This window comes from Dryobates pubescens, chromosome Z (assembly GCF_014839835.1).
Source record: "Dryobates pubescens isolate bDryPub1 chromosome Z, bDryPub1.pri, whole genome shotgun sequence".
Lineage (NCBI taxonomy): Eukaryota > Metazoa > Chordata > Aves > Piciformes > Picidae > Dryobates > Dryobates pubescens.
The window spans coordinates 120,840,555-120,856,254 of record NC_071657.1 but is presented as its reverse complement, the minus strand read 5'-3'; the positions used below and the strand labels follow the sequence as shown (position 1 = coordinate 120,856,254).

Sequence of the window (15,700 nt, the reverse complement as noted above, 5' to 3'; positions counted from 1 at the left end):
GACTCTCTCCAGCAGATCCCTGTCCCTCTTGAACTGGGAGGCCCAAAACTGGATGCAATATTCCAGGTGAGGTCTCAGCAGGGCAGAGCAGAGGGGAAGGAGAACCTCCCTGGATCTGCTGGACGCACTCTATGAGCAGTCCAAAACTAGAGAACCTCTGCCTGTCATCTCCTAGACCTTTTCCACTCCCTGCTCACAGAATCATCATTAAGGTTGGATCTTGACAGGATCATCAAGACAGGGAGGTAGTAGGGATGGGGGAGCTCCAGGACTGAGAGGTGCCTACTGCTATTTACCCCCAGAACAAACCAAACCCACAAGAGCTGCAGCACAGAACCCTTCACCACAGCAATGTGACAGCCACCATGCTCCAGAGAAGTCCTGCTGTGTCCTCACAGCAGAGTCCCACCCTTTAGAAACATCCTTCTGTGAAGACCCAGCTGGAAACCTCCAAGCTGAGCCAACCCCCTCCACAGGCAGGTCTGCACCAGCTCGGATAAGGAAGAACTCCTGAAGCCCAGCTCCCATCACTGATGCCCACACCATGGAACCTGCTTTGGGTCCATCTGAGCTGGAAAGCTCTTTCTGGTCCTCATGTGGTGCTCAGCCAGAAGGTCCATGGTGGTGTAGAAGGGGTCACCTATGGGTCTGTTCCTGCTGAGCTCCAAGCTTGTGGATACAGGATGAACACAGACAATTCCAGCATGGTGGGGTGGGAAGAGCCCTCTGGAGCTCATCCAGAGCTCTGGCAGGGTCACCCATGGCAGCTTGCCCAGGTGGGTTTGGAAGCTCTCCAGAGGAGACTCCACAAGCTCTCTGGGCAGCCTGCTCCAGGGTTCCACCACCCCCACAGCCAACAAAGCTCTTCCAGTGGAACCTCCTGGCTTCCAGTTTGTACCCCATGGCTGAAGGGCCCAAGGCTGACCTCACTAAGCCCTGATGAAAGCCAACAGCACCTTCATGGTGAGGACCAGAAGACCCTGGCTGGAGCAGCCTGGGAGAGCAGGTGACACCACTATTGCTTCAGCACTTGACAGGACTTCTCAGCTGCTCCACGACCAAAGAGCAGCAGCAGCAGCTTCTCCAGCACTTCCCACCACATCCTAACTGGGAACAGATGTCTCCAATGAATGACTCAGAGGAATGAGGCTCCTGAGCTCCCATCAAATGCTGGTCTCATGACTCTGCCCAACAACAACAAGTCCACAGCGTCTCCATTTCAGGAGAAACAGCAGAGCCCCCTTCATCCCACCAGGATGAGTCCGTGGCAGATGACCCATCAGACTGATTCTCCTTGGCATGATGCCACCTGAGATCCTCCATCTGCAGGATAAAGAGCCAAGGTGTGCCCACAGATGCGTCTGAGGGGTCTGGAGCAAACAGGAGCCAACTTCTGGGGCAAAACCTCCTCTGAAAAGGCCAAGATTCAAGTAGAGGTTAGGACACTTGGCCTGGGGAGGTCCACCTAACCTGTGTGGTGATAGGATCTGGACAACCTTAGCACTGTGATCATGACATCACAGGATAGGTTGAGCTGGAGGAGGCCTTTAAGATCAAAGAGTCCAACCATCAACCCAGCACAGCCAGGGCCCCACCAAACCATGGCCCTCAGCACCACCTCTCCACAATATGAAACCTCTCTGGGGATGGGGACTCCAGCACCACCCTGGGCAGCCTGGGCCAGGCCTGGACAACCCTCAGATGACAGAAACTGTTCCTCATGTCCAACCTGAACCTCTCCTGGGGCAACTTGAAGCCATTTCCTCTTATTCTGTCACTCAGAAGAAGACTTTGATGCCCACCTGGCTCCAGCCTCCTTTCAGGGAGTTGTAGAGAGCCAGAAGCTCTCCCCTCAGCCTCCTTTGCTCCAGGCTCAACACCTTCAGGTCCCTCAGCTGCTCCTCCAAGTTCCCCAGACCCTTCCCCAGCTTTGTTGCCCTTCTCTGGACCTCAGCAGCCTCCCAGCCCCCACTGTACTCTCTCCAGTAGCTCCCAGTCTCTCTTGAACTCAGGGGGTCCAGAACTGGACCCAGTTCTCCAGCTGTGGCCTCACCTGGGCAGAGTAAAGGAGGAGGAGAATCTGTCTCAACCTGTCAGCCACACTTTTCTTCATGCACCCCTAGAGACCAGGGCAGTGCTTCTGGTTGCCACCTTCACAGCATGGACACTCAGCCCAGGCCACCAGAGCAGAGACATGGACCTGCTGGAGTGGGGCCAGAGGAGGCCACAGCAATGATGGGTGAGCAGGAAGCCCTCTGCTGTGAGGCCAGGCTGAGGGAGCTGGGGTTGTTCAGCCTGGAGAAGAGAAGGCTCCAGGGTGACCTTCTGGTGGCCTTGCAGGTCTTGGAAGAACGATAGGGACAGACTTTTGAGCACAGTCTGATGGGGCAGGACAAGGGATGATGACTTAAACTCAATGAGGAGATTCAGACTGGAGAGATGTTCTCCACCATGAGGGTGGTGGGACCCTGTCCCAGGCTGCCCAGAGAGGTGGGAGCTGCTCCATCCCTGGAACCATTCCAGGTCAGGCTCTTTGGGGCTCTGAGCAGCCTGCTCTAGCTGCAGATGTCCCTGCTGGCTGCAGTGGGGGTTGGACTGGGTGACCTTTGAAGGTCCCTTCCAACCCAACCCACCCACGATTCCCTGACTCTCTGATCCACCACAGCAGCTGAGGTGCCTCAGTTTCTCCTCCAGCATGGGCCAGGCAGCAGGACATGTGGATGGATCAGCTGGAGCCTGCTCTGAAGCTCACTCCCATCTGTCTGTTGCTTCCTCTGGGTGGTGGGGCAGGTTGTCCTCCTCCCCCACACAAACACCTGACACATCACCAGATGCAGCCCCTAAGCTCCTGGGTGACCACTCCTGGTGCTGATCACCAGCACAGGTCCCTTCCCCTGCTCCAGAAGGTGAGCTGCAGCAGTCTGCCTTTGGCACACACAGGCTCTACCACGCAGTGCCTGACCTCCTTCCTAACTGGGTCTCCTAAGTTCATTGAGCTCATCCAGGAGCTAATCTCTCCTGGCTTCTAATCACCTCCACAGCAACAACCAAGGGCAGCTGCCAGCCAAGTCCAAAGTGGCCTCCTTCTGCTTCCTCCCCAACAGCCATCCCACATGATGCCCAACCCCAGCAGAACCCAGCTCTAGCTCCTTTCTAAGCACAACTCCTGAGCCATCTCCTCCCTGGGACCCCTGATGGCACCACAGCCACTCCTTCCAGGGGAAGCTGAAGCTAATCATTGTCCTCCAATTTCACTCACCCAAAAGAGATCTTCTGTTTGGGGGTGACTGCAGCACACTTGCCCCACACTGCACTCAGCCACGCTCCACCCACCCCAGGGCTCCCACAGGGTGAGACACAGGCCATGGAGGGTGCCCAGGTGGCCAAGAAGGCCAGCAGCAGCCTGGCTTGGATCAGCAATGGTGTGGCCAGCAGGACCAGGGCAGGGATTGTCCCTCTGGGCTGGGCATGAATGAGGCCACAGCAGGAATCCTGGGGTCAGTTTTGGGCCCCTCACTCCAAGAAGGACATTGAGGGGCTGGAGCAGGTCCAGAGGAGGGCAATAAAACTGGGGAAGGGTCTGGAGAACTTTTGAGGAGCAGCTGAGGGCCCTGGGGCTGTTGAGCCTGGAGAAAAGGAGGCTGAGGGAAGATCTTCTGGCTCTCTACAGCTCCCTGAAAGGAGCTTGGAGCCAGGTGGGCATCAAGGTTGTCTCCTAAGTGATGGAACAAGAGGAAAAGACCTCAGGTTGCCCCAGGGGAGGCTGAGGTTGACCATGAGGATGCCCTATGGGCCCAGCACTCCTCAACAGTCTAACCAGGACATCTTGCAGTAATTCATCACAAGGCAAAGTTGTTCAAGCTCAGCACCTGCAGAAGGACAACTGAACCTTCTCCTGGCTTGGATGCCAGCATGGGTCTTCTTTGGAAGGGATTAGGACTCAACCTGGCCATGAAAACTAACACTGCTGGGGCAACCAGCTCATGCTGGAGCCTTCTGCTCTAGGGAGGAAGATGCTGCAGAGAGAGAGGAGATAAGCACCATGAGCAGCTTTCTGCTCCACTTCCTACAGCTGCCCACAACCCAACCTCACCTCAACCCAAGAGACTCAAGCTCTCCGCCCCGAAGAACTTCCTGCTGCATCATCTTCATCCAAAAAGGGTTCACAAACACAGCAACAACCTGCAGGACTTCTCCATCATGCTCTTCCTCATGTCTCATCTCTACCACCTGTCCCATCCCACCTCCTCCAAACCTCCCAGCTGCAAAACTGGGTTGGATTAAGTCCTTTGGACTCCTAGAAACAGGATGATTCCAGAACACCAGCATGGTGGTGGTGGTGGGAAGAGACCTCTGGAGCTCATCCAGTCCACCCCCACTGCTCCAGCAGGGCACCCACAGCAGCTTGCCCAGGATCACAGTGGCCAGGTGGGGTTGGAAGCTCTCCAGACAAGGAGACTTCACAACCTCTCTGGGCAGCCTGCTCCAGGGCTCCACCACCCTCCCAGTCAACAGTTTTCTCTTGATGGAACCTCTTGGGCTGGCCAGGCCAACCTGACAAAGGTTGGACCCCACCATGATGGGGCTGAGGGAACTTTCCACCCTGTCCTACTCAGGATTCCACCATGGAGAACAAGGTGTTCCTTGTGCCATATTTAGACCCTTTCAAAGCTACCATCCCACTCAGTGACCTTTGGGAGCTGTCAAGCACGAGAGATCTGCAGGGTTTCCAGCCACCCCAGCACCTCCAGGAGAGGCTGGCAGGAGGTGCCGCCCAGCTGAGCTCCAGCAGCCACAGGAAGCAGCCACCCAAAGATGCAAAAGGCAAGAAGAAGTGGTGAGGGACCTCACAGCTTGCTCTGGCAGGGAGCAGGCATCCAAACCTAGCCTGATGTCACCTTGCATGCCATGGGTGCAACCACAGCTGGAGAACAAACCAGCAACAGGGCCAGCAGAGCCTGCAAGCACAAGAAGCCATCAACCCAAGGGAGGTGACCATCTACTGACTATCTGCTCTGCTGAGACCCCACCAGCAGTGCTGGGGCCAGTTCTGGAGTCCTCAGCTCTGGAGAGGCATGGACCTGTCAGAGCATGGACCTGTTGGAGCACTGGACTCCCTGCAGTAGCTCTCCTGAAGTGGGGAGCCCAGAGCTGGACCCAGTTCTCCAGACGTGGCCTCACCAGGGCAGAACAGAAGGGCAGAAGAACCTCCCTTGACCTGTTGGCCACACTCTTCTTCATGCCCCCAGGAGACCCTTGGCCTTCTTGGCCACAAGGGCACATTGCTGGCTCCTGGTCACCTTGCTGTCCCCTAGCTCTCCCAGGTCCTTCTCTGTGGAGCTGCTTCCCAGCAGGTCACCCCTCCTCTGCACTGCTGCAGGGGGGTGTTCCTCCATGGGTACAGGACCTTGTCCTTGCCCTGGTTGAACTTCATGAGGTTCCTCTCAGAGTTTTAGCTGGTCCCAGCAGCACCAGTGAAGCCCAGTGGTGAAGGCCAGCAGAGCCTCAATGGCTCGGTGAGAGCCTTGGGGTTCCAAACTCCCCTTGAGTTTTGTCAGGTTCCTCTCCAGTTCCTCGTGGAAGGGGCCCCCAGAAAGCAAACTCCACCACGGGACACTGGCCAAGCTCATGGTCCCACTGTCCAGCTGGGGCATCTCACACTCCACCATGAGGAGACCACTTTCACAGCCAGACAAAAGCTGTCTTCAAGATCTACAGTCCCTTCTCTCATCCTGCCAGATGAGCTGAAGGCTTCCAGTGGTCATCCTGAACCAGGAGGACCAGCTCCCTTCAGGATGATTACATCAGTAGATGCCAGCTGTAACCCCCAGCAGATAGCATGGATTCCACTGGCCCAGCACTGCCAGCCAGCCCCACCAAACCCTGCTCCAGCTCCTCTCTCTTTCCTCTCAGCTGTGTTCTCACCAAACCACAGAGAGATCCTGAGAGAGCTGGGATTGTTCAGCCTGGAAAGGAGAAGGCTCCAGGGAGAGCTCTTGGTGACCTTTCAGGACTTAAAGAGGGTCTGCAGGGAAGCTCCAGAGGGACTTTTTGAGCTCTAGTTGCAGATGTTCCTGCTGACTGCAGGGGTGTGGAACTGGATGACCTTTGAAGGTCCTTTCCACAAGGCCACCACCCAGCAGTGTGCATGAGAGCTCTGAAGGTCCCTTCCCACCCAAACCAGTCTGGGGGTCCACCTCTGCAGACAACAGAAATCTACCTGAAGCCCTACCACCTCCTTCCCCTGCAGCAGAGCCCCCTCTCCACCCTCACAGAAGGTCCCATCCAGCCCCTCCTGGGCACTGTGAGGGTTCCTCAGCCCTGGTTGGATTCTGCTGGCAGGGAGCTGGTGGCACAGCTCAGCATGGCACAGCCATGGCCACCCAAGCCCCAGCTCCACCAAGACCAACCCAACCTGCCCAGCAATTAGTCACCTGCAGAAGAAGGTGGCACTTCCTCCAGACATCTCAGTTCCTTGCAGGGTGGGGAAGGAGAAGACAGGGCAGGACATGGGGAACGAGCCACACTGATACCCCAAATCCATGGGACCATCTCCACATGCTCAATCCCTGGTGATGCCCAGGAGAGGTTGGCATATCACCTGGACATGGGTCTGGCCCCAAACCACCCATCACAGCTTGGGAGGACCCAGAAGATGCAGAGCAGGATGGGGGGCCCTGACTCCAGCTCATGGAGGTGGTGCTGGACGAGGTCATCCAACAAGAGAACACCAGAACATCAGCTTGGAAGGCCCTCAAGGATCCTCTGGTCCAACTCTTCTTGGACAAAGCTTGGTCTAGACAATGTGGCCTAGCTTCTGTGCCAGCTGAGCCTCTGAAGTGTCCAGTGATGGTGTCCACCACTTCCCTGGGGAGAGGTGATTCTGCCACTCTGCTCTGCTGAGACCTCACCTGCAGGACTGTGTCCAGGTCTGCAGCCCTCAATACAGGAAGGACCTGGACCTGATGGAGAGGGTCCAAAGGAGGGCCATGAAAATGATCAGGGGGTTGGAGTACCTCTGCTACAAGGACAGGCTGAGAGAGCTGGGGCTGTTCAGCCTGGAGAGGAGGAGGCTCCAGGGAGACCTAATAGCAGCCTGCCAGCAGCTGAAGGGGGATACAGGAAGGCTGGAGAGAGGCTCTTCACAAGGATCTGCAGTGACAGGATGAGGGACAATGGCTTCCAACTAGAGAAGGGCTGATTTAGATTGGATATCAAGAAGTTCTTCGCTATGAGGGTGGTGGAACACTGGAACAGGTTGCCCAGGGAGGTGGCTGAGGCCCCATCCCTGGAGATATTCAAGGTGAGGCTTGACAGGGCCCTGGGCAGCTTGATCTAGTTGAGGATGTCCCTGCTGACTGCAGGGAGGTCAGACTGGATGACCTTTGGGAGGTCCCTTCTGGCCTGGACCATTCTGTGATCATTTCAGTGGCTGATTGTGCTTGTGGTGGAAAAGGTTCCTCTTGTCTGCAGATGGAACGTCCCCATCACTCCCCAGTGCCCATCTGGGTAGAGGCTGCCCCAAGTCCTGGTACCTTGTCCCAGTGAGGTCCTCCATGATTGGGATATCACAGCAGGAGGTCCCCATGGGGTCCTGGACACTTCTCCATCCCCACCTCTCCATCAGAGTCTTATCTCCTGCCACTAACTCCAGCAGAGGTGCCCCACCGGCAGCCAGGGCCCAAAGGCCTGCCCAAGCTGTACAAAGCAGAGCAGATGAGAGCAGATTCCCACCACAGACACAAATTCTTGGTTGTGGGGTGACCATGAAGTCCCCAGGGCAGTGCCAATGTCTCCATCCACGGTCAGGAGGAAGCAGGAGTCCCACCCAGTCAAGATACCACCTTGGGAAGAGCTGGGACATCACAACTCCACCACTAATGAAAGAGGACCACAGGCTGGGAGCTCCAGGCCAGGCACAGCCACATTGCCCCAGGGCCATCCACGCCTGGACCGAATGTGGCAGCTTCTGGTCGGTTTCCATCCCACCCAAACACTGCTGATTGCTTCCAAGCCAGGGCTGGGTGATCTGTCAAGGCTGGCACCACCCAGCCGTGGTGAGATCAGCCCAGTTCTGTGGCCTGTGTGCTGCAGGTAAGCCCTCACGTGAAGAGCTGAAGGCTGAGAGCGTTGGGGTTCTTCAGCCTGGAGAAGAGAACGCCCCAGGCAACGCTGCCCTGCCCCAGCAGCTCCACCAGACCCCAGCAGCTTCCAACCACCACCGCTTCTAGCCTGCAAACGTCAGCTGAGGGAGGGGGAGGGGAGCAAGGCAGTCCAGAAGAAATGCTCAGACCCCAAGGACAGCAGCCAGGAGTGAGATGAGGATGGCACCACCCCTGCCCTCAATTCCTGACGGGCTGCTGTGCCTGCTCCTAGCTGGACCTCCCATGACAACCCCTCAACCACCTGAAGATGACACCAGACATGGGCTGAGGATGGAGGAAGGGTGCCCACGGGTCTCGACCCTCCATGGTAACAGCTTCAAACCCACCCTGGCATGGACCTGGCTGCCAAGTCCCCGGCACAGGGGAGCCGGTGACAGCTCAGCCACCGCTGACAGCTTGGCCCGGTGCTACCAGGCCCTGCCCAGTGCTGCCAGGCCTTGCCCGCGTTCCCATACTCCACCCCAGGCCTCCTCACAACTCCGACCGGTTAAAGCGCTCCGCCGGTCCCCCCTGGTCGTCCAGGCCGGTCCTTCCCCACCGCCGGTACCGACTGCAGTCACACCCGCGGCCCCAGCCAAGCACCGCCACGTCGCTCAGGCGCGGCCCTTACCCCGAGGCCTCTCCCCTTGCCCCTCCAGCCCCGGCACAGGCCCCGTTCCCCGGTGTTGGCCCCCTGCCTGTTCCCTCCATCTCCCGCCCAGCCACAGGTGACAGCGATCGCGCTCCTCCCGCCGGGCCCCACCACCGCCACCGCCACCGCCGCCGCCGCTTCTCACCGCGTTTGCCGGGGTCGTACCCTACGAGGACGAAGTAATCGGCCAGGCGGGCCATGGCGCGGCGGGGCCGGGCCGGGCCGGACTGGGAGGGGAGGAGAGCGGCGGAAGCTCCGCTCACAGCCCCGCTACCGCCGCCGCTGCGCTCCCCACCCGTCCGCACCGCCCGCCGACCGCCGCCATCTTGGCTCCGAGCGCGGCCGGAGCGGGCCGGGCGCAGTGCGCATGCGCGGGGGGTCCTGGGAACACCGGGGAGAGGCCTCCCATTGGCTAGGAGACGGGGTGAAGGGCGGGGCGGGGCGGGGAAGGGGCGGGGGGCACGGGGAGGAGGGGTTTGTTGTTTGTGGGCGGGGTTTGTTTGGGGGGCGTGGCTTGTCGCAGGGAGGGGCCGCGGCGAGGGGGTTCGCCAGGCTGGGACTGGGATGTGGAGGTGGGGGGCATCTGGAAAGTATGGGGACCCGGCGGGAAGGGACCTCCCGAGTGTGTGTCACACACACACACACCACGTGATGGGGTAGGGGGGTATGGGGACCCTCACGTGAGTGAGACCCCCCACTGTGTGCTGGGATATGGATGTGTGGGGACACCCCCAGTCCGTGGGAACCTCCCTAGTGTGTGGGAACCCCCTTCCATGTGCTGGGATATGGGTCTCCTATGTAAGGAGACCACCCCCTTAGTGCATGGGGGACCCCCGGTATGAACAGACACTGGTGTGCACTGACCCACCCCCGCCATTGCACATGGAAACCCCCCCAAATGTGCACTGAACCCCCACCCCCGCCATTGCACATGGAAACCCCCCCAAATGTGCACTGACCCCCCACCCCAGCCATTGCACATGGAAACCCCCCCAAATGTGCACTGACCCACCCCAGCCATTGCACATGGAAACCCCCCCCCCAAATGTGCACTGACCCACCCCAGCCATTGCACATGGAAACCCCCCCAAATGTGCACTGACCCACCCCAGCCATTGCACATGGAAACCCCCCCAAATGTGCACTGACCCCCCACCCCAGCCATTGCACATGGAAACCCCCCCCCCAAATGTGCACTGACCCACCCCAGCCATTGCACATGGAAACCCCCCCAAATGTGCACTGACCCCCCCACCCCATCTTGCCCAGCCCTGCTGGGAAGTGCAAGCCCAACCCCCCTCCCAAAGGCATCTGCATGCACAGGGTCCCCACAGATGTGTACAGCTGACCTCCTGAGATGTTCACAACCCCCTCCATTACACAGAGCCCCCATAATGTGTACAGCTCCCCAATATGTACAACCCCTCCTGCTCCCCTCCAGATGTGTGCAGACCACCCCTCAGCTGTTTGCAGTCTCCCTAGACAGGTACCCCTCCCTATTGTATTTACAGCCCTCCCAGCTATGTACAACCCCTCCAGATGTGCACAGCCCCCCCCCCGATGTTCATGACTACCCCATTACCACATGACCCCCCCAGATGTTTACAACCCCCCCCTGCCCCAAGAGGCACAGACTCCCCTCAAATGTTTGCATCCTGGCTGTCCCTGAAGGCATCCACTGGCACCCAGCACCCATGTCCCACCGCTGCCATCCAATCACAAGCCACCCCTATGTGTGGGGACAGGGTTGGAGGCGTAATGGTGGCACTGGTAATGCTGGCATCATGCCCTGGCACAGCCCAACAGTGTGCATCCATTCTACCCCATCCATCCCATTCCATCCCATCCATCCCATCCCAACCACCCTATCCACCCCATCCCATCCCATCAGTCCCACTCCCATCTCATTCCTACCCCATTCACATTCCACCCCCATCCCAGCCACATCCCACTCCCACCCCATAGCCATCCTCGTTCCCACCCCTTTCCATCCCATCCATCTCATTCCACCAATCCCACTCCCACCCCTTTCCATCTCATCCCATTCCCATTCCTCTCCTACCCCATTCTCATTCCATCCCCATCCCAGGCTCATCTCATTCCCACACCATTCCCATCCTCAATCCCACTCCTTTCCATCCCTTCTCATCCCATCCCAGTGCCAGGGCTGGGGGCTGTGCCCAGATGCCCACGGGATCAGGCCCAGCAGGCACAGGCCGTGGCACAGCCGCTGCCAGAGCTGGGAATGAGTCACCAGAGCCGATCTCGCTTCCCACTCCCACGTGGGAACAGGACGTGGGGAGCGTGTGGAATGGGGGGGCAGCTCCAAGCTGGGCACATGGATGGGCACTGGAGTTGGGAATGCCAGGGGCAGGGAATAGGCAGTGCCAGGGCTGAACTAGATCCCTTGGGAGGCCTTTGGCAGGAGGTGCCAGGGCTGGATCTGCTGGATCCCACGGGCAGGAGGTGACAGGGCTGGGCTAGATCCCACAGTATCCCTTTGGAAGGGGGTGCCAGGGCTGGGCTAGATCCCATGGGATCCCTTTGGAAAGGGGTGCCAGGGCTGGATCTGGCAGCTCCTCATGGATACGGCATGCCAGGACTGCTCCTGCTCCTTCCCCTTGCCCTATTCTGCTCCTGCTTCTGATCTGCTCCTCCTCCTGTTCCTGATCTGCTCCTGCTCCAATTTCTGCTCAAGCTCTTGCTGCTGCTTTCCTTCCTTCTCACTATTTGTTCCTCTTCTTTTTCTGCTCCCCTTCTGCTCCTGCTTCTGCTCCTGCTCCTTTTCTTGTTCCTGTATCTGATCTGTTCCACCTCCTCTTCTCCTTCTCCTCCTCCTCCCCCTGGCACCATGGGCATGGGGGGCAAAGAGCAGGTCATTGGGGGATCCAGTTGAGGGTGGGGACCCCTCAAGTGCCCAGCACCCAGGGGCACCCCACAGTCTGGCATCTCACCAGTGCTATCCTGCCAGCAGCACTTCCCACAGCTCCCAGTTTGGCCCGGCAGCTTCCCGGAGGCGTCGGGGGTGGGGGGTTGGGTTGGGGGGGAAGGCTGGGACTGGTCCTTACTGGTTTGGGAAGGTCCCATGTGATGGGAACAGCGTTGACCTGACTTGGCCCCGTGCGAGCAGGGGCATGTCCCACTGGAGCACTGGGGAGCACTGGAAGATTGGGCCGGACTTGGCTGTACTGAGGGCACGGGGCTGCTCTGGGCTGCAGTGGGAGCACTGGGGGCTCCGGGCTGCATCAGACAGCTCGGGGCTGCACTGGGGGCACTGGGCGCACGAGAGAGGCATTAGGGGCACTAAGGGTCACTGGGAGCACAGGAGGCATGGGGCTGCACTGGGGGCACTGAGGGCACAGGGGGCACTGGGCTGCGCTGGGGGCACTGGGCTGCGCTAGGGGCTTCCCATCCCAGCCCCATCCTCAACCCAGTCCCAACCCAATCCCTCTCAGGGTGAATTCCCAGTCGGGTGCCGGGAAGTGAAGCCGGGCGGGGGGAGCCATTATGGGGTTCTCCCCCCACCCCCTCCCCGATCCGCGTCTCCTCCCAGTCCCCCCCAGCCCCCCCAGTGGCTCCTCCTGCGGCCCCTCCCGCTTCTCCCATCCGTACTTAACTGGGAGCGGGACTGGGAGCGGCAGCAGCGAGCTGGGCACGGAGCGGCGGCGACCCCCGGGACTCGTCCACGACATCCCCTCCCCAGCGCAGGTACCCCCGGGCCCCCCTCCCCGGAACCCCCGGCGCTGCGGGGCGGGGAGGAACTGGGAGGCACTGGGAAGTACTGGGACAAATTGGGAAGTAATGGGACGGACTGGGAGGCACTAGGAAGGCCGGGGCGAGGGGCAGGGCTGCAGTGGGGGGGGGGTCGTACCCAGCCCAGCCCTTCTCTGATCCCCGCAGCCCCCCGGTGCCGCCCCCGCCATGAGAGCCCAGTTGGCGCTGGGCTGTTGCGTCAGCTTCGTACTGGGAATGCTGGAGCTGCCCCGCGGCGCCCGCGCCAGGTGAGACGGCAGCTGCCTGCCCCTGCCTGCCCCCTGCCCCTACCCCTGCCGGTCCCCCCACCGCTGCCTGGATCCTGCCTATGCCCCCTGCCTGCAGCCCCTGTCCTGCCTGCGCCCCTGCCGGTACCTCTGCCTATGCCCTGCCTGGATCCTGCCTATGCCCTCTACCTGGACCCCCTGCCCTGCCTGCGCTCCTGCCTCCACTCTGCCGGTACCCCTACCCCTGCCTGTGCCCTGCCTGAGCCCCCTGCCTGCACCCTGCCGGTACCTGCCTGTACCTTCTGCCTCATCTAGACCCTGCCTGCCTTTGCCTGCACGCCGCCGGTACCCCCTGCCTGTACCCTGCCTGTGCCCCTGCCAGTACCTCCTGACTGTATCCTGCCGGTACCCCCTGCCCTGCCTGTGTCCCTGCCTGCACCCCTTGATGGGATCTCTGCCTGCACCCCCTCCCCCTGCCTGTACCCTGCCGGTACCTCCTGCCTGTACCTGCCTACACCCTGCCTGTGCCTTTACCCCTGCCTGCATCCTGTCTTTACCCGTGCTTGCACCCCCTGCCTGTACCCTGCCTGCGCCCCCTGCAGGGGCTGGCTCTGTTTCCCCTGCCTGTGCTCCTGAGCCCCCTGCCTGTAATTCCTGCCTGTACCCCTGCTGGTACCTCTGCCTGTACCTTACCTCTGCCCCTGCCTGTATCTTCTGCCTGTGCCCTGCCACTATCTGCCTGCACCCCTGCCTGCAGCCCTACCCCTGCCTGGGTCCCTTGCCTGTGACCTACTCTGCACCCTCTGCCTGTACCCCCTGCCTATACTCCTGCCCATGTCAGCTCTGTGCCCCCTGGCCCTGCCTGTACCTCCTGCTTGCTTCCCCTGCCTGCATCCTCTGCCTGTGCCTTGCACCCTGCCTGCACCCCCTTCCCAAGGCATCTCTGTTTCCCCCCTGCCCTGCCCATCCCATCCCCTGCTTGTGCCACCCCTGTACCCCCCTCCCTGCTTGTGCCACCCCTGTGGGGAACTGGGGACGCTGGGCACAGGGTGGGCATCTCCTGCCACGACTGTGGGATGGCATTGGGGGGGTCCCCAGGGAAGGGGAGAAGGGGCATTGGGCACAGGGTGGGCACCTCCTGCCAGGACTGTGGAATGGCTCGGGGGGGTCCCCAGAATGAAGGGACAGTGGGCACAGGACAGGCACCTCCTGGCACAGCTGTGCCAATGTGGCACCAGAGCCATGTGCCCTGTGATACCACATGCCACCACCACGTGTCTAGTGCCACCACCCTGTGCCACCACCACGTGCCACCACTGCCAGAGCCACCTGGGTGCCAGGGATTCCTCCTGAGCACCAGCCTGGAGTGGCAGTGGGGAGCAGAGCCCCATGGGTGCCGCCTGCCAGATCCAGCATGGCAGCACACAAGGGGGCCCCCATTTGCCACCCCGGGGGATGTCTGGGGGGGGAGGGGAGGAGAGCAGTGTCAGTGTCCTCCAGGAGCTTGGGCACCCTGGCAGTGCCAAGGGGGTTGGCATCAGATTTGGCATGGGGCTGACACAGGGGTCACAGAGTTTCATGGGGTGGGGAGCCGTAAGGTGTCCTTTGCCTGGGGGAGACCAGTGAGGGGTATGGGGGTGTCCCAGTGCTGCTGATGTGGGGGGAAGGGGATGTGCTAGGCAGCTGTGCCAGCTATGCCAGCTGTGCCAGGCATACAGTACAGGTGGGGGGGCGCAAGTAGCACCTTCCCTGCTGCCTCCTCCTCTTCCTTCTCCTTTTCTTCCTCCTCCCCCTGGGCTGAGCAGAGAAGCTGGGAGGGTACAAGTGAGGTGTCACCCTGGGCACTGCCAGCCCCCCTGTACTCCTCTGCCAGGTTGCTGGAGTGGTGCCAGGCCTCTTGCCCACTCCTACTGACTCCTGTCGCTCTCTTTTAGGGACCCTTCGGAGCAGGCACCTCCCCTGCCCTCGCTCCTTGAAGACCACCCTGGAGCAGTGCCAGCCGCCCTGGCACGACCCACGGGCAGCCCGTGGCGCAGGCTGATCATCCCAAAGCCGGCACCTCAGCTCGGTGCCCACCTGGCACTCCAGGACAAGCTGCTCACCCCGAAGCTGGCACCTCAGCACAGACTGTTTGCCCCGAGGCTTTCTCCCGGCCACGGTGCCCACCTGGCACCCTGGCAGAGACTGCTCTCTCCAGAGATGGCACCTCAGCTTGTTGCCCGCTTGGCACCCCAGCACAAGCAGCTCACTTCCAAGTTTGCCCCATGGCATAGACTGCCCACCCCGAAGCTGGCATCTTGGCTTGGTGCCCGGTTGGCGCCCCAGGATAACCTGCTGCCCCCGAGGCTGGCACCTCACCTCGGTGCCCACCTGGCACCCCAGCACAAACCGCTCATCCCAAAGCTGGCACCCCACCCCGGTGCCCGCCTCGGTGCCCGCCTCGGTGCCCGCCGTTCCGCCCCCCTGGCTGCGCCCCGCGGTGCCCGTAGCCGGCGGCACGCCGGAGGGCACCTGGTGCGGGTGGGCTGCGTGCTGGGCACGTGCCAGGTGCAGAACCTGAGCCACCGCCTGTGGCAGCTGATGGGGCACCCCGGGCACCGCGACCTGGCCCCCGTCAACCCCAACAGCCCCCACAGCTACGGCTGAGGGCGTCAGGGCAGGCACCTCGCCGGGCACCCCCTGCTCAGCCGCTGCCAGATGTGCCCAGGGTCCCCTCAGCACCTTTTTGAGGGGGTGCCCGGTGCCACTCTGCAGTTCTGGTGGCCCCACCAGGGACGTGTGGCCTAGGGTGACGCTGCACACAGGGTGGGCACCTTGTGCCATGGCTGTGGAATGGCATCAGGATGCCCTCGAGATGAGGGGACAGCGGGCAAAGGGTGAGCACCTTGTGCCACAGCCGTGGGATGGCATTGGGGGTCCCCAAG

The 15,700-nt window shown here is 60.8% G+C and overlaps 2 protein-coding genes across 8 annotated transcripts in view; one reads left to right on the top strand and one right to left on the bottom strand.

Annotated features, from left to right (window-relative positions):
* SBF1 (SET binding factor 1) overlaps window positions 1–9,132 on the bottom strand; it is a 74,725-nt gene extending 65,593 nt beyond the window's left edge. For all 7 annotated transcript variants that reach the window (XM_054177920.1, XM_054177922.1, XM_054177923.1 and 4 more), the window contains exon 1: window positions 8,942–9,132. In XM_054177920.1, the coding sequence (XP_054033895.1) occupies window positions 8,942–8,996 (55 nt within the window). In that variant the 5' untranslated portion in view covers window positions 8,997–9,132. The remainder of the gene's footprint in view (window positions 1–8,941) is intronic.
* ADM2 (adrenomedullin 2) lies at window positions 8,995–15,422 on the top strand. The gene is made up of 4 exons (XM_054177859.1): window positions 8,995–9,157; window positions 12,350–12,504; window positions 12,697–12,797; window positions 14,711–15,422. Exons 1-4 carry the CDS (start codon window positions 8,995–8,997, stop codon window positions 15,420–15,422), a joined length of 1,131 nt encoding a protein of 376 aa, XP_054033834.1.
* Window positions 15,423–15,700: the final 278 nt, after the last annotated feature.

Coding starts and splice junctions, on each gene's coding strand:
- ADM2 (XM_054177859.1), top strand. CDS start 8,995: ATGGCGCGGCGGGGCCGGGCCGGGCCGGACTGGGAGGGGAGGAGAGCG. Junction 9,158..12,349: donor GCCGGAGCGGGCCGGGCGCA/GTGCGCATGCGC, acceptor GTCTCCTCCCAG/TCCCCCCCAGCCCCCCCAGT. Junction 12,798..14,710: donor CCCCGCGGCGCCCGCGCCAG/GTGAGACGGCAG, acceptor GCTCTCTTTTAG/GGACCCTTCGGAGCAGGCAC.